The 23,730-nt window shown below is 46.5% G+C and overlaps 1 protein-coding gene across 1 annotated transcript in view; it reads right to left on the bottom strand.

The window, feature by feature from the left end:
* Positions 1 to 1,363: 1,363 nt before the first annotated feature.
* The window catches only part of CACNG6 (calcium voltage-gated channel auxiliary subunit gamma 6), a 218,302-nt gene continuing 195,935 nt past the window's right edge, over positions 1,364 to 23,730 (bottom strand). Inside the window, exons 3-4 of the mRNA XM_075839974.1 lie at positions 19,190 to 19,327; positions 1,364 to 5,314 (exon numbers count right to left, since the gene is read on the bottom strand). Coding sequence (XP_075696089.1) covers positions 5,088 to 5,314; positions 19,190 to 19,327 — 365 coding nt within the window. The 3' untranslated portion in view covers positions 1,364 to 5,087. The remainder of the gene's footprint in view (positions 5,315 to 19,189; positions 19,328 to 23,730) is intronic.

Here is a 23,730-nt window from a genome sequence, read left to right as displayed (position 1 = left end):
AATGTTTATATAGACTTTAAAGGGGTATTCCCATCTCAGATATTTATGGCATTTCCACGGGATATGTCATAAGGGTCTGAAAGCTGAGGGGTTCTACCTCTGAGAACTGAACTCATCAGGACAACAGAGGGATTTGGGGAAGCTGGAGGTTTGGGCAGAAAAAAAGTCAGATGAAGTTTAAGGTAGATAAATATAATGTTATGCTCTTGGGCTGAGGAAACAGATTCTACAATTATGAATTAAATTGTAAAACACTGGGTAAAACTGCAACTAAAAAATATTTGGGGATATTGGTGGACAGTACATTTACCTTTAGCAACTAGTGCCAGGCAGCTGCTGCCAAGGCAAATAAAATCATGTTATGCATCAAAAGAGGCATAGATGCTCATGACAAGAACATAGACATGAGCATAGTCAACATACAAATCACTAGTCTGACCACATATGGAATATTGTGTAAAATTTTGGGATCCTGTGTATAAGAAGGACATGGCTGAACTAGATTGGGTGCAAAGAAGGGCGACCAAGGTAATTAAGGGAGTGGGAGGATTGCAGTACAAAGAAAAGTTATCAAACTTGGGGCTATTCAGTTTAGAAAAAAGACGGCTTAGGGTCGATCTAATTACAATGTACAAATATATAACTGGAAAGTACAGAGATCATTCTAATGATCTTTTTACACCTAGGCCTGTAACAAGAACAAGGGGGCATCCTCTACGTCTAGAGGAAAAAAGGTTCCATCATCATCACAGATGGGGATTCTGATCTATGAGAGCAGTGAGACTATGGAACTCTCTGCCACAGGATGTTCTGGGGGTTGATTCTTTGAACAAGTTCAGGAAAGGCCTTGATACATTTATTGAAAAATATAATGTTACAAGTTATGGGTACTAGTTTCTGGAGATGGGACGTTGATCCATGGATTTATTCTGATTGCCATATTTGGAGTCAGGGAGGTATTCTTGACCTAATGGGGCTATTGGCATCAACCTCATGGGGGTTTTGCCTTCCTCTGGATTAACACAGTACGACTATATGTTGGACTTGATGGACCTGTGTCTTTTTTAAACCTTATCAACTAAGTAACCATATAAGGGGCTGCATCTAGCTGCAGACCAAATGAAAAAGTGATGGCGAATGTGTACATCTCTCTCCATTCAAGTCTATGGGAGTTTCAGAATTCAGACATTTATAGGGTATCCTATGAATATTTCATACATTTCTGAGATGGGAATATCCATTTAATAACAATAGATTCATGGAATTTAAATGTTTGTTTCACTTCTACGAGTAGAAGGAGATATTATGCTATTGAAAATATAGGAGATTTATCAATACAATTATGCAATTGTTGAGTAATGTGTGCCAAGTTGTGGAAAAACGTGCCCGCTACACTACTACACCAGTATTATTGTGCCCTTGTATATGACATACTGTGTATAATGCAAATCCCTAATATTTAACTCTGGGTACCCATTAAACATATCACACATCTACTGGTTAGTCAAGAGTTTCTTTTTGACACAGTACTGTTCAGTCATTGCAGGAGGTGAGGATGTTAAACATTCATAGTTTAATAATCAATAATATAATAATAGTTTATTACAGAAAATAACATGTAGAGTGGCATAAAATATGTTTGTTAGCCCCTTAACCTGATCATGCATTGCAGAATTATAGCAACTTTAACACTTGTAAATACAGAGGGTGGACAATAAATGATCATATTCAAATGCCTTATAGTTGTCACATCCAAAACTAAGACTACATCTGAAACAAACCCACATTTGTGAATATGCCCTAAATAAAAAGAATGCTTCCATGTGTGGAATGGGTGCTCTCTGTTGTTGGCACCTAGGACCATTTGCCATCGACAACTATGATATTACATGTGGTGGTCTCAGCAGAAATGATCACAAATCAATAATCCCTGCCCGGTATATTAATGGATGTATTAGGCTTAGGGTATGTGCACACGATGAGTGGCTTTTACATCTGAAAAGACAGACTGTTTTCAGGAGAAAACAGCTGCCTCGTTTCAGACGTAAAAGCTCCTCCTCGTAATATGTGAGGCGTCTGTGACGCTCGTAAATCTTGAGCTGCTCTTCATTGACTTCAATGAAGACTGGCTCAAATTACGTTGCAAAGAAGTGCCCTGCACTTCTTTGCCGAGGCAGTCAATTTACGCTGTCAAACGACGACGCGTAAATTACAGGTCGTTTGCACAGTACGTCGGCAAACCCATTCAAATGAATGGGCAGATGTTTGCCGACGTATTGTAGCCCTATTTTCAGACGTAAACCGAGGCATAATACGCCTCGTTTACGCCTGAAAATAGGTCGTGTGAACCCAGCCTTAATGTCAAATATTGAGTGGTGAGATTTCCAAATTGTACAGGGGTTACAGTTTAGAATGACTTTAAACATGATGGCTCTTTCTTTTATGTTACTATTTAATGTGCAGAACAGTCAAGTAAACTAAGTTGACTTCCCAGTCACTAAGATAAAAACGAAGATAAATTAAAAGTGGTAATACATTATTTTTAGCTACAGCAGAGTAGAGTCTGCCATTCATGGGCTTGTTTAATGTCAGTAGACGTTAGCATTACCACACAGGCAGCAAAAAGCCCTCTCTCTAGAGCTGAGTCTTGGACAGCACTATTTATTAAAGTCTGGTTAATGTTATAAAACTCCAGTGGAATAAAGCAAAGGCTGAGTTAGCATCTAAAAGCACAAACACTGATCTCTTTATTGGATAAGGAACAGCGACAGCCAACTTTAGAATTGTTTCACGTTGATATCATGGAAAATACAAAGGCATTGAGACCTGCATGTGCAAGACTGGTATTTGGTATTGGTGCAAGCCTTTCTTTAGAGCAATGGTTTTTGAATAGGCACACATCTTGCCCACTTTACAGACCCCCATAAGTACAGAGGGTTCCCATTGTACTAGAGAATATTAGGGGAACTGGTAAACCTGACTGCGCTTCTGAGTAGATAGTATGCTAAACTTTCTTCACAACACTGTCAGTCTATAGAAACATAAAAAAGTATGGCTAATATAGCAGTAAATCACTGTTGCAGGTTTCCATTTACATTTTAATGCTTGGGAAAGCAGGGCTACTAGTTGGTAATTTTTTGGCACTTTTCCATTCTACGGCATCCATTTGTTTTTGTTTTTTATGTCCGGGTTCAGGACCTGGAGGAGACCCATGTTTTAGTGCTGTAGTTGAAACCTATACTATATGGCCAAAAGTATGTGGACGCTATTCAAAATGATTGAATTCAGGTGTTTCAGTCACACCCATTGCAAATAGGTAAATAAAATCAAGTACACAGTCATGCAATCTCCATAGACAAACATTGGTAGTAGTTTGGGTCATACTGAAAAGCTCATTGACTATAAAGGTGACACTGTCATAGGTTGCCACATTTGCCACACGTAAATTTGTGAAATTTCTGATATGCTAGATCTGCATTGTTTAACTCTAAGTGCTATTATTGGGAAGTGGAAGCATCAAGGAGTAACAGCAGCTCAGCCAGGAAGCGGTAGACCACGCAAATTCACAGAGCTTGCCTGCTGAGTGCCGAAGCATGCGGTGCATATAAATCACCTGTACTCTGTTGCACCGCTCACTACAGATTTTCAAACCACCTCTAGAAGTCAATTCAGCACAATGACTGTGTCTGGAGCTTCAAGAAATGTGTTTTTTATGGTGAGCAGCTGCACACAAGCCTAAGATCAGAATGTGCAATGCCATCATTGACTGGAGTGATATAAAACACACCATCTAGATACAGTGAGAATGTGTTCTCTGAAATGATGAATCACATTTAATATTTCTGGCAGTCTGATGGACAAATTTGAGCGAATGCCAGAAAACACTACCTACCCAGTGCCTACTGAATAAAATGGTGAAGGAGGTTGGGGTTGTTTTTCCAAAGTGTGGGATAGGCCCCTTATTTCCAGTGAAGGGTAGTGTTAATGCTACAGAATATAAAAACATGGTAGAAAATGCTTTGCCTCCAACTTTGTGGCAATAATAATTTAGGGAAGTCCCTTTCTTGTTCCAGCATCAATGTTCCACTGTGCACAATGCAAGGTCCATAAAGACATGAATTGAAGCATTTGGTGTGGAGGAACTCAAGTGTCCTGCACAAAGCCGTGACTTTAAACCCATTAAATACCTTTGGAATTAATTGCCGACTGCAAGCCAGACCTTCCAGTCCAACTTCAGTGACTGACCTGACAAATGCTCTTTTGTCTGACTGGACACAAATTCATATAGACACACTCCAAAATCTTATGGAAAGTCTTTTAAGAGGACTGTTGGCTGTTAGAGCTGCAAAAAGGGGACCAAATCCATATTGACTCTCATGGTTTGGAATGTGATGTCCAACAAACTCATATTGGTGTGATGATCAGTTGTCCACATACTTCTGGCCATATAGTGTACTTTGACTTTGCTCTCCCATCAGCCCTTCCACTTTTAATTGTTTATGGGTAGCCAGGCTGCAAACTAATCTGTTCCGTAATAAAATACTTTTTCCTTTCAAACCCACATTTTTTTTGTCAGCGTGTACCTGACTTTGTCTTTGGTTTACATGCAGTACACATAGGTTCACAACATACTTTCTCATATTTACATAGAAGATAGAGATTTGAATAGTTGATATAAGCGTAGTTAAATGCAAACAATCACCAGAATAAAAATAACTTTTAATAACACATTATAATATAACACCAAAAATGAATAGTTTCTATACAGTAACCCTCCCAAAATAAAATACATTGACAGAGTTCTGGATGTTACAAAGCTTATTTACAAAAGGGAAAAATGAAACATCCAGTCCAAAATAAGATAGAAATAGTCTGTCCTTATGTTGAGGCCTGATTCTTTGCATTTGCCACAACTATAGTCTGAATACTGACTGTTACTCTGGATTAGGTGCATAAAATTACAATGACGTAAACAAACAACTGTCCTCATTTTGCAAAGGACGTTACTGTTGGGAACCCAGCAATGTGTGAATGTTCTCTAGCTCATGTGCTAGGAGATTAAGCTATTGTGATCTCCGGTTCATGTCTTATGAACTATTTCCCTTTTTCATGCAGTACTCCCAAGGCTTCTTTGGCAATGATGGCAATACCAAGAAAATGCAACATATTCCACCAAATATCAAGACGGCTCCCGCTGCTGTCGCACAGGCTACAGACCATGAATACTCGTATTCTAGCTGCACTTTCTGATTGCTTGCCATTAGCCAGCTGACAGCTTGATGGAATATTGCCATAGTGATAAGAACAAATATACCTGAAATACATAAAATAAGGGGAAAAAAAGGAATATAATTAGAAAAGTGTATATTGTATTCCAAAATCACATGATGTCCCTCTATGTAAAAGCCTTTTCACCCCATTAAACAAGGAAAGTGATCACATTGAACAGGCTGAACTAACAATGTAGAAATGTGAGCAGCAACAATTCCCAGGAATCTTAAGGGGGTTTTCTAAGACTAAAACATTGATGGCCTCTCCTTAGGGTCCCCTGTGGATCATCAGAGCAAGGGTGCCATGGTACTAAATGGGCCGGAGCTATAGTACCAGGCATAGCCACATGTATAGACTTTGCCTGGGTAAACATTAAAGATTTAGCGGGGCTTCATAGAGTGCCACAACCCTTTCATTCTGCTAAACAGTGGGGATCCCGGGTTAGACACCAAGGATCAAACATTGGTTGCTTATCCTAAATATAGGCCATCAATGTTTTAGTCGCAGAAAATATTATTTAAATAAATTTTTTATATACATCAAAAACAGATGCTGGTGTATGTGTCATTAATGATAAACTATAAACCTCATAAGTGTGTTACAAGTTTTCAATAAAAAAATACAACAGAATAAAACAGAACAATTAAAGCAGAAATGACTTTTGCCACATAAACCATCTATCCATCGTAAATTAGAATGTAACATGACATTGTTTTACTTTAAATAAAATAGTGTTAGGTACAACTGGGGTTGCCTGCACAATTTGACATTTTGTGATATCATCTTGCCCAAATATATGTATGTCCTCCCTGTTAAAGGGAACCTGTCACCAGCATTTCACCTATTAAACCGACTATACCTGGTGGTAGTGGGTGAAAAATCATTTCTATATAACCTATAATTATCTTCTTAGTCGGCTCTGTAGCTTTAGTATTTAGCTTTTTAGTGTTCCCACACCGTATGCTAATGAGCAGAAAAGAGTCAGATCTTCATTTGAAAAGAGTCAAATCTTCGTTTGGAAAGAGTCATATCTTCATTCCTCAAGTCTTTCCAAGTTTACTTCGCCTCCTTACTTTTGATTGACAGCTCCTCGCCTTCCCCCAGCACACAAAATCCTGCGCTTGTGCATTCATGTCCTCTTTTGGTGTGTGCGCACAAAGGGACACCGCATAATTACGATAAAAGGCGCAAAACGTTTGCAGACCGATATTTACAGTCGGAAGAGGAGTTTAGGAGCGGGGATAACGGCAATGAACTTTTTATAGCAGCGGCCAGTGAGGGAGAAGTAAAGTTCAATAGGTGAAATGCTGGTGACAGGTTCCCTTTAAGTATCACTTTTGGTATAGACAAAATATATTTCAACAGTAAAGAAGAGGCTGGACGCAGCCTGCAGGGCTTAGGAGGGAAGCCTCCATGACAGCCCTAGGAGGGAAAGGGTTAAGTGTTGAGGGAAAGTTAGAAGGAGGTGGAGGAGGGACAAGGAGGAGTTGGGGGCCGTTACTGAGCTTCCCGCTGTTTTCGGCATTGAGCCGGAAGCAGCGGGAGGAGTAACACGCAGCTAGACAAGCTCCCCGTTGCCCCGCTCTGTGTGCCATGTCAGAGGCTGTAATACTTGCGCAGCTGCGCGCCGCTGCTGTGCACCACGGTCCCGGATGGTTGGAGGAGACCGTGGCAGCACTGACAAGAATCCCGGACGCCGAATCGCCACGTCAGGCCCGGCGTTCGAGGTCTGTTGTTGGGGACAGGCTCCCCTCCCCCGGCCCCCTTCCTAGCAGTAATATGGCGGCGGGGGGGGAGTCGGCAACACCCGCTCCTGCTCAGAGCAGGCTGAGAGCGTCGCCCGGGGTGATGGTGAATCAGGCTGGGTCTACCCGTCGCTCTCGGCGGTCCCGACCTCCAGAACGCCTCAGCCCTAGGTGGTCCCGCGGACACGGCGTCGCTGGGGGAGCCCTAAAATGGACGCTGCAGGCCAGGCAGCTGGGAGGGCCGCCTCTTCCCAGGCCCTGCGCCCTGGCAGGAATCCCCGGCCGCGACGGGGTCCGGCGGTTATCAGGGAGTCGCAGGCCGGGCTCCCTGTCACCCCTCCCCCATCAGATGCAAGATTTGGAGGACAAGTTACGGCCGCCCCGCCTGGTGATGTTCCGGCCAGGGGGCAGGCTTCATCAGGATCGTCGAGACGGACGCCTAGACCTGCAGGTCCGGTCGGAAGTCTGGGTCCCTGCGGTCGGGCGGCAGGTTGCCGGCCCATCGGTCAGCGCGTCATCATCCCCGTTTCGAAGATGTCGGTGTGATGGCCAGTCGTCTGCGAGAGAGGAGCTGGAGGAAGGGGAACTGGACGTGTATCGGCGAGGTCAGGATGGTCCGGCTGACGGGAACACAGCGCCTGTGCAGCCCGGTGAGTGTATAACTCCATCTTTGTCGTATCCAGCGATTTTTATGTCGGGTGTCGGCGGGGGGGGGGGCTGCTAGCGTCGCATCGGTGGCCGGTAGTGGCGCGCGCGGGCGCGACGGCGCAGGTCTGGCGGATTTAGTGGGTTGCTTGCGGGAGCTGGTCGGGCGCCTAGATAGGGCGGCGGCGCCAGTAGTTACGGAGGTGTCCCCGGCAGTAGTTTGGGAAGGCCCCAGGGACGGGGGATCGTTGCAGGCGCGGCCCGGGATGGCGGCTAGAGAGGCGGTCGCGGTGTCGGTACAGACTGAGGCACAAAAAGAAGGCGATCGGGTGCGTATTGATGATCGTGCTCGGGGGGAGGTGTATGTTTGCTTCGAAGGTCCGTTAGGGGCGCACTTAAAGCAGGAGGTGCGTGAGCGGATCTGGAAGGACGAATATGTCGAGATTTTTTCTCTCCTGCCGCTTGCAAAATTCAATTTGGATAAGAGCAAGCGGGACGAGAGTAAGAAGGACGAGGAGGAAGGTCGGCGGTATAGGCTTATCCCGCAGACGTTCGTTAATTGGTCGCAGGCGTTCGCCATATTAGCCAGTGTAATAGGAGAAAAGGTGCCGGAAAATTGTTCGGCGTTGTTTTGCTATTTTGATGCCATTGGGGAGGCTCATAGGGCGTACGGGGGGCAGGCGTGGCTAAGATACGATGAGCAATTCCGTCAGCGGAAAGCGGTTCGGCCGGCGATTCGGTGGGACCAGAAGGATATTGCTCTCTGGTTACGGGTTACGGCTCCGGTTAGGCAGTCCTTTCCCGGGAGCGCTGGCCAAGGGGGCCAGTCCAGTCAGGTCGTACAAGGGGGCGGGGCGAAGTTGGGATTTTGCTGGCAATTTAACGAGGGCCAGTGTAAGTTCGGGGCCACGTGCAAGTTCAAGCACGTGTGTTCAGAGTGTAATGGTGCATCACACGGGGCTGCAAAATGTATGCGAAAAAAGAGGTCAGGGAACCAGTCCTCCTCGGCTGGTCAAGGGGTTGTCACCGGTGAGGGTGGAAAGGATGGCCCCTTATCTAAATGAGTACCCGGATAGGGCGGCGGCCAAGTTGCTTTACGAGGGGTTTTGTGTTGGTTTTATTATTCCTCCGCCTCCTTATGAGGTCCCGGTTACGCGGAGGAACCTTAAATCGGCCTACTTGCATGCTGAGGTCGTGTCGGAAAAATTGTTTAAAGAAGTTTCGTTGGGTCGCATGGCGGGGCCTTTTGTTGATCCGCCAATAAAAGATTTAGTGGTGTCCCCGTTGAGCATCGTTCCTAAGCGCGAGCCAAGGAAATTTTGTTTGATTCTGTAAAGGATCTGCCAGGCACTGCGGGGTTAACTCCCAGAACTAATCAGTCAGCACCTGAGAATACATCCCTGAGACTGACTCCTGCTTCCACCATTCAGGCTGGCAGGCTTAGGAGTGGGAGAGCCTATCGTAACCTGGCCAGACTCAGCTAGCTCCCGCCCTCGGTCTATTTAAGCCTGCACTTCCTGTCCCTCGGTGCTTGTTATTGCTTTTGTTTCCTTCCTTGTGGTTCCTGGCCCAGCTACAGCTCCTGCTATTTTTGATCCTGCTCCATACCGACCCTGGCTTACCGACTACTCTTCTGCTTTTCGTTTTGTACCTCGCACACTCCTGGCTTGACTCGGCTCGTTCACCACTCTGGTTGCTCACGGTGTTGCCGTGGGCAACGGCCCCTTTTCCTTGCTCGTGTTCCTTGTATGTTTGTCGTGTTTGTCGTGCACTTACTGAGCGCAGGGACCGCCGCCCAGTTGTACCCCGTCGCCTAGGGCGGGTCGTTGCAAGTAGGCAGGGACAGAGTGGCGGGTAGATTAGGGCTCACTTGTCCGTCTCCCTACCCCCTGCCGTTACATAATAACAAGCCCATACCTAGTCTACCCCTGGTCCCTGACACAACTATGGATCCCCGTGAGACCCTGGCTCAGCAAATGCAGGGTCTCTCCCTACAGGTCCAGGCCCTGGCTCAGAGGGTCAACCAGCCTGATGCTACCCTGGTAGTTCCCCGCACCGCACCTCTTGAACCCCACCTCAAGTTGCCCGACCGGTTCTCAGGGGACCGGAGGACTTTTCTCTCCTTTCGGGAGAGTTGTAGGCTTTACTTTCGTTTAAAGCCTCATTCCTCAGGTTCTGAGAGCCAGCGGGTGGGTATAATTATGTCCCGGCTCCAGGAAGGGCCCCAAGAGTGGGCCTTCTCCTTGGCTCCTGACGCCCCTGAACTTTCCTCCGTTGATTGTTTCTTTTCTGCTCTCGGACTTATTTATGACGAGACTGACAGGACTGCCTTTGCCGAGAGTCAGCTGGTGACCTTAAGTCAGGGTAAGAGACCTGTTGAGGAGTATTGCTCTGACTTTCGGAAGTGGTGCGTAGCTTCTCGGTGGAATGACCCTGCCTTAAGGTGCCAGTTTAGGTTGGGTCTGTGGAATGCCCTGAAAGACCTGCTAGTTAGCTATCCCTCTTCTGACTCCCTAGACCAGGTTATGGCTTTAGCGATACGACTTGACCGACGTCTCAGGGAACGACAACGTGAACGTTTATGTGTTTTCTCCTCCGACTCCCCCATGATGCCTCCCGAAGCTCCGTTGCTTCGTTCCTCCCCGAAAGATTCAGAGATACCTATGCAACTCGGGGCCTCCGTGTCCCCCCAACAACGTAGAGAATTCCGCAGGAAGAATGGTCTCTGCTTCTACTGTGGGGACGACAAGCATCAAGTGAACAACTGTCCTAAGCGTAAGGTTGCAGCCAGAGAACTTCCGCGTCTAAGTGATCATCGGGGAGGTCACTTGGGCGCACAGGTATTTCCCGTAAATATGAAACGTACTAAGATCTTGCTTCCCTTTCAGGTCTCTTTTGGTGGTAGGTCTGCTACCGGCAGTGCTTTCGTGGATTCAGGGTCCTCTACTAATATCATGTCTGTGGAATTTGCTATGTCCCTTGCTATGCCTCTTATTGATTTGCCTAAACCTGTCCCGGTAGTGGGTATCGACGCCACTCCTCTTGCTAATGGTTATTTTACACAGCATACCCCTGTTTTTGAACTCCTTGTTGGCTCCATGCATTTGGAGCAATGCTCTGTACTGTTGATGCAGGGATTATCGTACGATTTGGTGCTAGGTCTTCCCTGGTTGCAGTTGCATAATCCTACGTTTGACTGGAATACTGGGGAGCTAACCAAATGGGGTAATGAATGTTGTACGTCATGTTTTTCTGTTAATTCTATTTCTCCCCCTAAGGAGGCGAATACGCTACCCGAGTTTGTTCAGGACTTCGCTGATGTTTTCTCTAGGGAGGCCTCCGAAGTGTTACCTCCTCATAGAGAATACGATTGCGCTATCGAATTGGTACCAGGAGCTAAGCTTCCTAAGGGTAGGATATTTAATCTTTCTTGTCCCGAACGTGAAGCTATGAGAGTGTATATCCAGGAATCCCTGGCCAAGGGTTACATTCGTCCCTCTTCTTCTCCGGTAGGTGCTGGCTTCTTCTTCGTGGGGAAGAAGGATGGTGGTCTTAGGCCATGCATTGACTACCGTAGCCTGAATAAGGTCACGGTAAGGAACCAGTATCCCCTTCCTTTGATTCCTGATCTCTTTAATCAGGTTCAGGGGGCCCAATGGTTTTCTAAATTGGATCTACGGGGGGCGTATAACCTTATTCGCATCAAAGAGGGGGATGAGTGGAAGACTGCGTTTAACACGCCCGAAGGCCATTTCGAATACCTCGTCATGCCCTTTGGGTTGTGTAATGCCCCTGCGGTCTTCCAGAATTTCATAAATGAGATTTTGAGAAATTACCTGGGGATTTTTCTGGTAGTGTACCTTGATGACATACTGGTGTTTTCCAAGGACTGGTCCTCCCACGTGGAGCATGTCAGGAAGGTGCTCCAGGTCCTTCGGGAAAATAAACTGTTTGCCAAAACCGAAAAATGTGTGTTTGGGGTACAGGAGATTCCATTTTTGGGTCAAATCCTCACTCCTCATGAATTCCGCATGGACCCCGCCAAGGTTCAGGCTGTGGCGGAATGGGTCCAACCTGTCTCCCTGAAGGCGTTACAGTGTTTTTTGGGGTTTGCTAATTATTACAGGAGATTTATTGCTAACTTCTCGGTCATCGCTAAGCCCCTTACGGACCTCACTCGCAAAGGTGCTGATCTCCTCCACTGGCCTCCTGAGGCTGTCCAGGCTTTTGAGGTCCTTAAGAAGTGCTTTGTCTCGGCCCCGGTGCTGGTTCAGCCCAACCAAATGGAGCCATTTATCGTGGAAGTTGACGCATCTGAGGTGGGAGTGGGGGCTGTCTTGTCCCAGGGTACCAGGTCCCTCACCCATCTCCGCCCCTGTGCCTACTTCTCCAGGAAGTTTTCGCCAACTGAAAGTAACTATGATATTGGCAACCGCGAACTCTTAGCCATTAAATGGGCATTTGAAGAGTGGCGCCACTTCCTGGAGGGGGCTAGGCACCAGGTAACGGTCCTTACCGACCACAAGAATCTGGTGTTCCTAGAATCTGCCCGGAGGCTAAACCCGAGACAAGCTCGATGGGCGTTATTTTTTACCAGATTCAATTTTTTGGTTACCTATAGGGCTGGGTCTAAAAATATTAAGGCTGATGCACTGTCGCGTAGCTTCATGGCCAGCCCTCCTTCGGAGGAAGATCCTGCTTGTATTTTGCCTCCAGGTATAATCATTTCCTCGATCGATTCTGATTTAGTCTCTGAAATTGCTGCTGATCAAGGTGCAGCTCCCGGGAACCTTCCTGAGAACAAGCTGTTTGTTCCCCTGCAATTCCGGCTAAGGGTACTTAGGGAAAATCATGACTCCGCACTATCTGGCCATCCAGGCATCCTGGGTACCAAACACCTCATTACCAGAAATTATTGGTGGCCTGGGTTGCCTAAAGACGTTAAGGCCTACGTCGCCGCTTGTGAGGTTTGTGCTAGGTCCAAGACTCCCAGGTCCCGACCAGCGGGCTTACTGCGTTCGTTGCCCATTCCCCAGAGACCTTGGACACATATCTCCATGGATTTTATCACCGATTTGCCTCCATCCCAAGGCAAGTCGGTGGTGTGGGTGGTGGTGGACCGCTTCAGTAAGATGTGCCACTTTGTGCCCCTCAAGAAACTACCCAACGCCAAAACGTTGGCTACCTTGTTTGTCAAACACATCCTGCGTCTCCATGGGGTCCCTGTCAATATTGTTTCGGACAGAGGGGTACAATTTGTTTCATTATTTTGGAGAGCCTTCTGTATGAAGTTGGGGATTGATCTGTCCTTCTCCTCTGCCTTCCATCCTGAAACTAATGGCCAAACTGAGAGGACTAATCAGTCTCTAGAACAATACTTAAGGTGTTTTGTCTCTGACTGTCAATTTGATTGGGTCTCTTTCATTCCCCTCGCCGAATTTTCCCTTAATAACCGGGTCAGTAACTCGTCTGGGGTCTCTCCTTTTTTTGGTAATTTTGGGTTTAATCCACGGTTCTCCTCCGTTTCACCTGGTAGTTCCAACAATCCTGAGGTAGAGGTCGTTCATCGGGAACTGTGCACAGTCTGGGCCCAGGTTCAGAAAAACCTAGAGGTGTCCCAGAGCGTACAAAAAACTCAGGCTGATAAAAAACGTTCTGCTAACCCCCTGTTTATGGTCGGGGATCTGGTGTGGTTGTCGTCTAGGAACTTGCGTCTCAAGGTTCCGTCCAAGAAGTTTGCGCCCCGGTTTATTGGGCCGTATAAGGTCATTGAGGTCCTCAATCCTGTCTCCTTCCGGCTGGAGTTACCCCCGTCTTTTCGGATACACGACGTGTTTCATGCCTCCCTCCTCAAACGCTGCTCCCCGTCCTTGGCTCCCTCGAGGAGACCTCCTGTTCCCATCCTCACCCCGGAGGGGGTGGAATTCGAGGTGGCCAGGATTGTGGACAGCAAGATGGTCCAAGGCTCCCTCCAGTACCTGGTCCATTGGAGAGGATACGGGCCCGAGGAGAGGACTTGGGTACCCGCCCGGGATGTTCACGCTGGGGTATTGGTCAGGAGGTTCCACCTGCGTTTCCCCAGTAAGCCAGGTCCACTTAGAAAGGGTCCGGTGGCCCCTCATAAAAGGGGGGGTACTGTAAAGGATCTGCCAGGCACTGCGGGGTTAACTCCCAGAACTAATCAGTCAGCACCTGAGAATACATCCCTGAGACTGACTCCTGCTTCCACCATTCAGGCTGGCAGGCTTAGGAGTGGGAGAGCCTATCGTAACCTGGCCAGACTCAGCTAGCTCCCGCCCTCGGTCTATTTAAGCCTGCACTTCCTGTCCCTCGGTGCTTGTTATTGCTTTTGTTTCCTTCCTTGTGGTTCCTGGCCCAGCTACAGCTCCTGCTATTTTTGATCCTGCTCCATACCGACCCTGGCTTACCGACTACTCTTCTGCTTTTCGTTTTGTACCTCGCACACTCCTGGCTTGACTCGGCTCGTTCACCACTCTGGTTGCTCACGGTGTTGCCGTGCTCGTGTTCCTTGTATGTTTGTCGTGTTTGTCGTGCACTTACTGAGCGCAGGGACCGCCGCCCAGTTGTACCCCGTCGCCTAGGGCGGGTCGTTGCAAGTAGGCAGGGACAGAGTGGCGGGTAGATTAGGGCTCACTTGTCCGTCTCCCTACCCCCTGCCGTTACAGATTCAGCATTTATCGTTTCCGAAGGGTTCGTCGGTAAATGACGGGATTGATCACGAGTTGTGTTCCGTAGTGTATACCTCATTCGATAAGGCGGTGGGGTTGGTTCGTGCTGCGGGTCCAGGCGCGCTGCTAGCAAAAACCGACATCGAGGCGGCGTTCAGGTTGCTGCCAGTTCATCCAGAAAGCCAACGGCTGTTGGGTTGTTTTTGGAATGGGGCTTTTTACGTGGATCGTTGCCTTCCGATGGGGTGTTCCCTTTCTTGCGCATACTTCGAGGCGTTTAGTAGCTTCGTGGAATGGGTGACGAAGGGAGTAGCCGGGGTCGACTCGTTGATACATTACTTAGATGATTTCTTGTGCGTCGGCCCGGGGGGTTCGCCGGTTTGCGGTAATCTGCTTCATGCACTGCAGAAGGTGGCGAGGGATTTTGGGATCCCTTTGGCGCCAGAAAAGACCAAGGGTCCGGTACCGACGATTTGTTTTTTGGGAATTGAAATAGATTCGGTAGCAATGGAGTGTCGTCTTCCTGCGGATAAGTTGGGGGATTTGAGTCAGGAGGTACGTCGGGCTTGTAAGTTAAAGAAAATTACGCTGCGTGAGCTTCAGTCGTTGCTGGGGAAGTTGAATTTCGCCTGCCGGATTATGCCAATGGGGAGGGTGTTTGGTAGACGGTCGGCGGCGGCAACGGCAGGAGTGCGTGCGCCACATCATTTTGTGCGGCTTAAGGAGGAGCATCGGGCTGATCTGCAGGTATGGGATGACTTCCTGGGCCAGTATAATGGTCGCTCGCTATGGATGGCTCCAGCGCAGGATACGAGTGATTTAAATATCTTTACGGATGCGGCTGGGGCGGGCGGTTTTGGAAGCTTACGGGGGGGGTCCGTGGTGCGCAGGTCGATGGCCGGTTAGTTGGGTGTCCAGTGGACTCACGCGGAATCTGGCCCTGCTCGAGCTGTTCCCCATCGTGGTTGCGGCGACCATTTGGGGGGACAGGCTCAGGGATAAGAAGGTTCGTTTTTACTGCGACAATATGGGGGTGGTGCTGGCCATTAATAACATCACGGCGTCCTCTCCTCCGGTAGTGCAGTTGTTGCGACATTTAGTATTGGTGTGCTTGTCGTTGAACGCGTGGGTGGTGGCGGTGCATGTGCCGGGGGTACGGAATTGTATCGCTGATGCTCTTTCTCGATCGCAGTGGGACCGGTTTCGGCAATTGGCACCGGGAGCGGAACGTCTCGGTTTGGCTTGTCCGGAACATCTTTGGGATCTGGTCTCGGTCCCGTAGAACGATTGGTAAAGAGGTCCTTGGCGCGCACGACGTGGAGTGCTTATTCTGCTTGTTGGAGGCAGTGGGAGGAGTGGGTAAGAGAGTTGGGTGACGTCAACACGGATAGAGACAGGTTGGTGGCACTTTTGTACTGGTTAGGGGACGCCTGGGAGGCGGGGTTTTCATTGGCAAAGGTTAACCGTTTCATGTCTGCGGTGGCGTTTGGTTTTAAGTTGCGGGGCTTTCAGGATGTATCTAAGGAATTTTTAGTGGTACAGGCTTTGAAGGGTTTGCGCCGAGGTAGGGTGGAGGCGGATCGTAGAAGGCCTGTGTCGTTTTCTTTGCTTGGCTCTTTGGGTGGTTCATTAGCATCGGTCTGTCGTTCTTCGGCTGAGATGAAGTTGTTTCGGTTAGCTTTTTCTTTAGCGTTCTTTGGGGCATTTAGAATTGGCGAGTTGGTGTCGCCGAGTACCAAGCAGGCAGGGGGGTTGAGACTGGGGGAGGTGAGCCTATATGCTGATCGGCTTGAGGCATGGTTGCGTCGGTCAAAAACTGACCAATTAGGAAGGGGAAAGCTGATAGTTTTGTTCGCCCTCCCGGGTTTGGCTATGTGCCCGGTCGCGTGCATGCGGGGGTTTAAGCCACGAGGGGGGTCTCCAGAGTTGCCATTGCTATGTCACGAGGACGGATCATTTTTGTCCAGATTTCAGTTTGGAGCTGTATTTAAAAAATGTTTGGCGGCGGTTGGTGTCGCGGCGGGCTCATATTCATCTCATTCCTTCAGGATTGGCGCAGCAACAGAAGCAGGGCGCTGGGGGTTGGATGACGAAGGGGTGCGGCGCATCGGTCGTTGGGAGTCCAACAGATTTAGGTCTTATGTTCGCCCCCATCTGTTATGAGTCTTGTTGTTAGCGCTTAAAAAATGTTTGTGTGGTGGTGTCTAATTGTCTTTTCCGTTTCAGATCCGCCTCCGTGTTTGGTGTGGTTGCTGTGTCACTCGTACGTGCATTGGGGGGCTTTGAGGGCGGACGTCCGCCCGGACGGTCGCCAGTTGCGCATTCCGCGGCAGGATGCGGTTTTGCATTGGCTGGGATTTAGAGGTATGTCATGGAGCAGGGTGTTAGCAGAATTCCAGACATATGCCCGGCTTGATAGGGTCCCAGAGGTATTAGTATTGCACGTGGGTGGGAATGACTTGGGAGTCCGCACTTTTCGTGAGTTGGTGCGTGATATAAAACACGATATGTTGTGTTTGTGGGTGTCTTATCCCAGGTGGTAATAGTGTGGTCGGACATTGTTCCAAGAAAACATTGGCGGTTTGCTAGGTCAGTGGAAAGAGTCAATAAGGCACGCATTAAAGTTAATCGGGCGGTGTCCCGTTTTGTAGCCAAAAACGGGGGCAGTTGCGTGCGGCACAGGGATTTGGAAGCGGGAGTGGGGAATTACTGGAGGAGTGATGGGGTTCATTTGACCGAGGTTGGTATTGATCTGTGGAGCCTGGCAATAGCAGAGGGAATTGAAAGGGCGGTGGTGGTGTGGCGGAACTCACAGGCTTAAGGTGGTCAAGGCCTGTTTCGCTGTGGCGGGGGGAGTCCTTGAGGCCAGTCAGTACAAAATGGTGGGGGGGTCGCATCGGGGGTATTCGTCCCCCAAAAAAGGTACATGGTTGAAGACTTCATCGGGTGTTATCCCTTTGAAGTGGTCTTCTGGTGGAAGGTATATCACTTGAAGGCTTCATCGGGTGTTATCCCTTTGAAGTGGACTTCTAGTGGTTGGAGCCATCTGCAGAGGTGAGCGGTGCCTCCGAGCTGGTTTACGGCTGGTGGTAATTGGTTGGTGGTGGTTGCAGATGGCTAACTCGGGGTGTGTTTAAAAGGAATATCTAAAATGGCTTCAAGGACTTCCTCTGCTCGGATTAATGTTAACGTTAAAACTGTTATTTATGACCCATGTTGGGTCATGTGAATTATTAGGAGGAATTCTCTGGTGGATTCCTAATTAGTTATCCGAACGTTTCGGATTTAAATTGTTTTTATAAAACTGTGAAATTAATAAACGGCTGCTGTGGCCATTTCACATCCAACCTCGGTGTCACGTGTCTTTTCTAAAGGTGGGGGTGGAGGGATAGGAAGGGATAAGGGAAGGTTCACTAACACACGACTCTACTTAGGCAGGTCAAGAAGAGGCTGGACGCAGCCTGCAGGGCTTAGGAGGGAAGCCTCCATGACAGCCCTAGGAGGGAAAGGGTTAAGTGTTGAGGGAAAGTTAGAAGGAGGTGGAGGAGGGACAAGGAGGAGTTGGGGGCCGTTACTGAGCTTCCCGCTGTTTTCGGCATTGAGCCGGAAGCAGCGGGAGGAGTAACACGCAGCTAGACAAGCTCCCACCCTCCCGCCCTTTGTTCGTTATCCCTGGGGGTCTTTATGTACGTCCGTCTATGAGTGTTGTGATTTTATGGTGCTTATTTAACATGTTTTTTTTTTGTTTTTTTTCTTCTCTTTTCATTCGGAGTAGGTCCTGGTGTCATGGCAGCTGGCGGGGGGAGTCCTTGAGGCCAGTCAGTACAAAATTGTGGGGGGATCGCATCGGGGGTATGCGTCCCCCAAAAAAGGTACATGGTTGAAGACTTCATCGGGTGTTATCCCTTTGAAGTGGTCTTCTGGTGGAAGGTATATCACTTGAAGGCTTCATCGGGTGTTATCCCTTTGAAGTGGACTTCTAGTGGTTGGAGCCATCTGTAGAGGTGAGCGGTGCCTCCGAGCTGGTTTACGGCTGGTGGTAATTGGTTGGTGGTGGTTGCAGATGGCTAACTCGGGGTGTGTTTAAAAGGAATATCTAAAATGGCTTCAAGGACTTCCTCTGCTCGGATTAATGTTAACGTTAAAACTGTTATTTATGATTCTGACCCATGTTGGGTCATGTGAATTATTAGGAGGAATTCTCTGGTGGATTCCTAATTAGTTATCCGAACGTTTCGGATTTAAATTGTTTTTATAAAACTGTGAAATTAATAAACGGCTGCTGTGGCCATTTCACATCCAACCTCGGTGTCACGTGTCTTTTCTAAAGGTGGGGGTGGAGGGATAGGAAGGGATAAGGGAAGGTTCACTAAGACACGACTCTACTTAGGCAGGTCAAGGCCATTTTACACGGGCTAAAGATCCGGCAAAAGAGCATTCATATGAACGCTCATTCCGATCATTGACCTGTGTAAACAAGGCAACAATCAGCAGATGAACGGGGAAACGCTCGTTCATTGGCTGATCGCATCTTTTTTGTAGCTAAAAGAATTATCGCTAGTTGGCAGCACACCTCCCTGGGAGAGGTGCAGCCAACATGATGCAAATGCAATGGGAGGAACAATTGTAATAACAATCGTTCGTCCCGATACTAAATCATCATTGCTTCATTTGAAGGGAACAACGATCTATATTGTCGATTGGTGCTCATTCTAAACGTACTAAACAAAGGCAATATATCTGCCCGTGTAAGTCCGCCTTAAATCTAACCTATACAAGAGATAGAGATAGCGACCAACAGATTTAGCATACATGTATATACAATTTTTTTTTCCTTACCAGAAATGATAAAGAAGAATGATGCAGGCTTCAGGAGGAACTCCACACCTTTGCTCAGAACCATAGTTATACATATTGATCCCATTACCATAAAAGTTATACTCAGAAGAGACAAAACAGCTGCAGTAATATTAAGATCTGTGAAAGGAAAAAAATATATTCATATGTATATATGTGTATATAGGGAAAATCCAAAACCTTAAATGTTGCATAAAAGATTTTCAAGATCAACAGCAGTGTCAGAAATGTAAAATGTATGACTAAAACATTACTTCATGTAACATCAGAGAAAATGGTGCAGATTATAACAGAGCTGTGTCCCAGAAAAAATGGTAACCAAATATTTTTAGAGACACAAATAAATTCAGCTTTGAACTCCATGCCAATAAATGAATCATGGATTCCAAAAAATAAACACATGACAACTCTCTGTTGTTAGTAATCCATGTTATTTGTATACAGCATGTAATGTTTATGGATGTCTCTTTTCCTTACATGTTTAATTAGAGTTTTAAGCCATGTGCAGAAGTGGTAGATTTATTGCAGATTTTTGGTGCTAATTCTGCACTGAAAATCCACAACAAATTACAGTACACATTCAAAGGTAGCAGAAAATATCTGCACGGTTTTCAAATCCACAGCATGCATATTATGTTGCATTTTTTCTCCAGATTTCATCCTTTGCAATACCAGGCACCTGATCAAATTTCACTATGGCACATATCTCCTGAGGGCCATTAGTAGCCCGTGCTGTATGTAAAAGTGTTGGGTACCTGTAAAATATAGTGAGGTTATAGAATTATTTAATATGTCTTACATTTTTTTCCCATTGCTTATATACTGAAATGTCACCAACATGAGTATGGGTTTAGTAATTAATAATATTAGAGATTTTTTTTAGGCTAACTCACCTCCTGCCTTATTACCGTTAAATTATCATCCTGTCAAAATGAACGTACTGTAGGTAGAGTCACCATATAAGTAAGACTTTTCAAAAATGGAATGTATCAGGACACAGATACGACAGATGGAAGCTTGATATTATTTCCGCACAAGTCATACATATAGTAGTCAAAACCGCTGGACCCAATACCAAATACATAAAAGGTCTAATGTAAACTAGCCAATACAGCTACATAAGAATAACCATGGGGATGAAATGCAATAAAACATTTAGGAAGCTATTCCCTCTAACCTGAGTTGTAAGAACGACACAAATATGTCGGATATATTCCTTGGAAGGAAACCAGTCATTACATAGAGATTAATGTATGCGAAGGTAGAGCAACTTCAGAACAAAAGCTCAAACAAACGACAAAACTGAGTCCAGTATCCCAGCTGTAAACAAAATGGTTAGCAATGTCTCTGGAAATCGCAATAACAGATAAGGGAAAGAATTGACTGTAACTGTGTGAATGTGGTCTATCTTCTGCAGTGCCGTTGTGAACTGAAGTATGTGGGGTGGATGGAAAGGAAGTTAAAGAAAAGAATAAACAAACATATCAATAATATAAAAAAGGGGTTGTGACCCAAACTGGAGGGGGGGGGGCGACGTAATAAAACATCTCTCTCAAAAGGAAACAGAAATGATTTATCTTTTGAAAACAATGACACTGCAAGGTTTAAATATTGAGCTGGATCTAAATTGTTTTATTTTAAAATAGTTGTTCTATATGTTTTTAGGCTTGTAAATGTGTATGTAAAACATTGTGACCTTTTTGACCCAGAAGTTCATTCTGCTATGGGTTTATAAAGGAATAAGGTGTCCTCAGTATTATATCCCCGATGAAGCCGGAATAGGCGAAACTAGACACTGAGGATCAATTGATGTAGCCTGCAGGTCTGGCTGATATGCTTTTATTCAAGAAGTCATTTTAAGTTTTAAAATAAATGCAGGGCATCTAATTGGTTAATCTGTTTCCACCCAGTGGTTTTTTTGCTTTTCTCTCACTGCAAATTCCTTTGGAGGAAAAAAAAACATCTATGAGCTTCCTAGAGGATCCAAGAATCAACTGTTTGTCCATCAGTCTTCTGATTAGGAAGAAGTTTGAACAACTACACTATCCACACTGCTGGATGAAGCAGAGGGTGCGCTTCTGATAGACGCCGAAGTGGTGATAAATCAGCTGAAAATAGAGGCCGAATTGTACTCGACCGTACACTATTGCAGCACTTATCTGGCTACTGAAAAGTAACTATTAACGAGCAGTGCTGATTTTTGCAGAGTTTTCATTTTATTTTATATTTGTTCATTATTGCATGACGCTCCGAGACAAACCACATTGCTAACCCGTCATTATATAGAGATGTGTCCACCCTTACCTTGGATTGAATTTGGTTAAGGACTCCAATTTGTCAGGAAACAAATTCAATAAAATATTGTGACATGCTAGCAAAAGGCTTGGCAGGTTGCATTTCACATCAGAACCACTGGGTAGCCGCCCATAGACACATATAGCATAGACATCTCGTGACAGACTATCACAAAATGTTTTCTTTCAAAGATGGTCATCTCGAGCCACCCTTCTCAGGATATGTCGAGGTATGAGAAAAGGTAAGGAAGGACACATCTGTATGTAGGTGATAATGTAGGGATTCAGAAAATATATTGAAAAGTAGAATCCAAGCAACCATTTTGAGATGCTAGACCTACTGTACATTAAAGGGGACCAGATAAATTGGGAATGAAACTAAAAATGTGTCCTTAAAGATGAATCAGAGAAAACAAAAAAGGAAAAAGTAACTGAAGGAGATGGCAGGAAGCAGAGTTAGAAAGGAAAGAAGCCAAAATCAAGAAAAAAATAAATCTTTTGAAGGAAGTGAGTTGTGAATTTTAGGGAGCTATTAGGAAAGAGGAAGACCAATATTACAACCTAAGGAATTGATGATGGAAATAAGCATGGGCAATGGGTGAGAATTATTTTCTAGATTATGTGTGAGCTAAAATAAGTTTCTGCCTAAAGTATATACAGTGGAGGAAATAAGTATTTGATCCCTTGCTGATTTTGTAAGTTTGCCCACTGTCAAAGACATGAACAGTCTAGAATTTTTAGGCTAGGTTAATTTTACAAGTGAGAGATAGATTATATATATAAAAAAAAAAAAAAATCACATTGTCAAAATGATATATATTTATTTGCATTATGCACAGAGAAATAAGTATTTGATCCCCTACCAACCATTAAGAGTTCAGCCTCCTCCAGACCAGTTACACGCTCCAAATCAACTTGGTGCCTGCATTAAAGACAGCTGTCTTAAATGGTCACCTGTATAAAAAACTCCTGTCCACAGACTCAATTAATCAGTCTGACTCTAACCTCTACAACATGGGCAAGACCAAAGAGCTTTCTAAGGATGTCAGGGACAAGATCATAGACCTGCACAAGGCTGGAATGGGCTACAAAACCATAAGTAAGACGCTGGGTGAGAAGGAGACAACTGTTGGTGCAATAGTAAGAAGGCTTTCCTGGTCCCTCACACTACTATGGACCCCCTTGAGACCCTGGCTCAGCAAATGCAGGGTCTCTCCCTACAGGTCCAGGCCCTGGCTCAGAGGGTCAACCAGCCTGAAGCTACCATAGTAGTGCCCCTCACCTCACCTCTTGAACCCTACCTCAAGTTGCCTGACCGGTTCTCAGGGGACCAGAGGACTTTTCTCTCCTTTCGGGAGAGTTGTAGGCTCTACTTTCGCTTAAAGCCTCACTCCTCAGGTTCTGAGAGCCAGCGGGTGGGTATAATTATGTCCCGGCTCCAGGAAGGGCCCCAAAAATGGGACTTCTCCTTGGCTCTTGGCGCCCCTGAACTTTCCTCCGTTGGTCTTTTCTTTTCTGCTCTCGGACTCATTTATGACGAGACTGACAGGACTTCCTTTGCCGAGAGTCAGCTGGTGACCTTACGTCAGGGTAAGAGACCTGTTGAGGAGTATTGCTCTGACTTTAGGAAGTGGTGCGTAGCTTCTCAGTGGAATGACCCTGCCTTAAGGTGCCAGTTTAGGTTGGGTCTGTCGAACGCCCTGAAAGACCTGCTAGTTAGCTATCCCTCTTCTGACTCCCTAGACCAGGTTATGGCTTTAGCGGTACGACTTGACCGACGTCTCAGGGAACGACAACTTGAACGTTTTTGTGTTTTCCCCCCTGACTCCCCCATGATGCCTCCCGAGGTCCCGTTGCTTCGCTCTTCCACGGAAGACTCGGAGGTACCTATGCAACTCGGGGCCTCCGTGTCCCCCCGACAACGTAGAGAGTTCCGCAGGAAGAATGGTCTCTGCTTCTATTGTGGGGATGACAAGCATCAAGTGAACACCTGTCCTAGGCGTAAGAATAAGCAGCCGGAAAACTTCCGCGCCTAAGTGATCATCGGGGAGGTCACTTGGGCGCACAGGTATTTCCCGTAAATATGAAACGTAATAAAATCTTGCTTCCCTTTCAGGTCTCTTTTTGTGGTAGGTCTGCTACCGGCAGTGCCTTCTTGGATACAGGGTCTTCTGCTAATATCATGTCTGTGGAATTTGCTATGTCTCTAGCTATGCCTTTGATTGATTT

Source organism: Rhinoderma darwinii, chromosome 10, assembly GCF_050947455.1.
Source record: "Rhinoderma darwinii isolate aRhiDar2 chromosome 10, aRhiDar2.hap1, whole genome shotgun sequence".
NCBI lineage: Eukaryota > Metazoa > Chordata > Amphibia > Anura > Rhinodermatidae > Rhinoderma > Rhinoderma darwinii.
The sequence above is the reverse complement of the archived record's forward strand: the minus strand, read 5'-3'. Positions and strand labels throughout refer to the sequence as shown.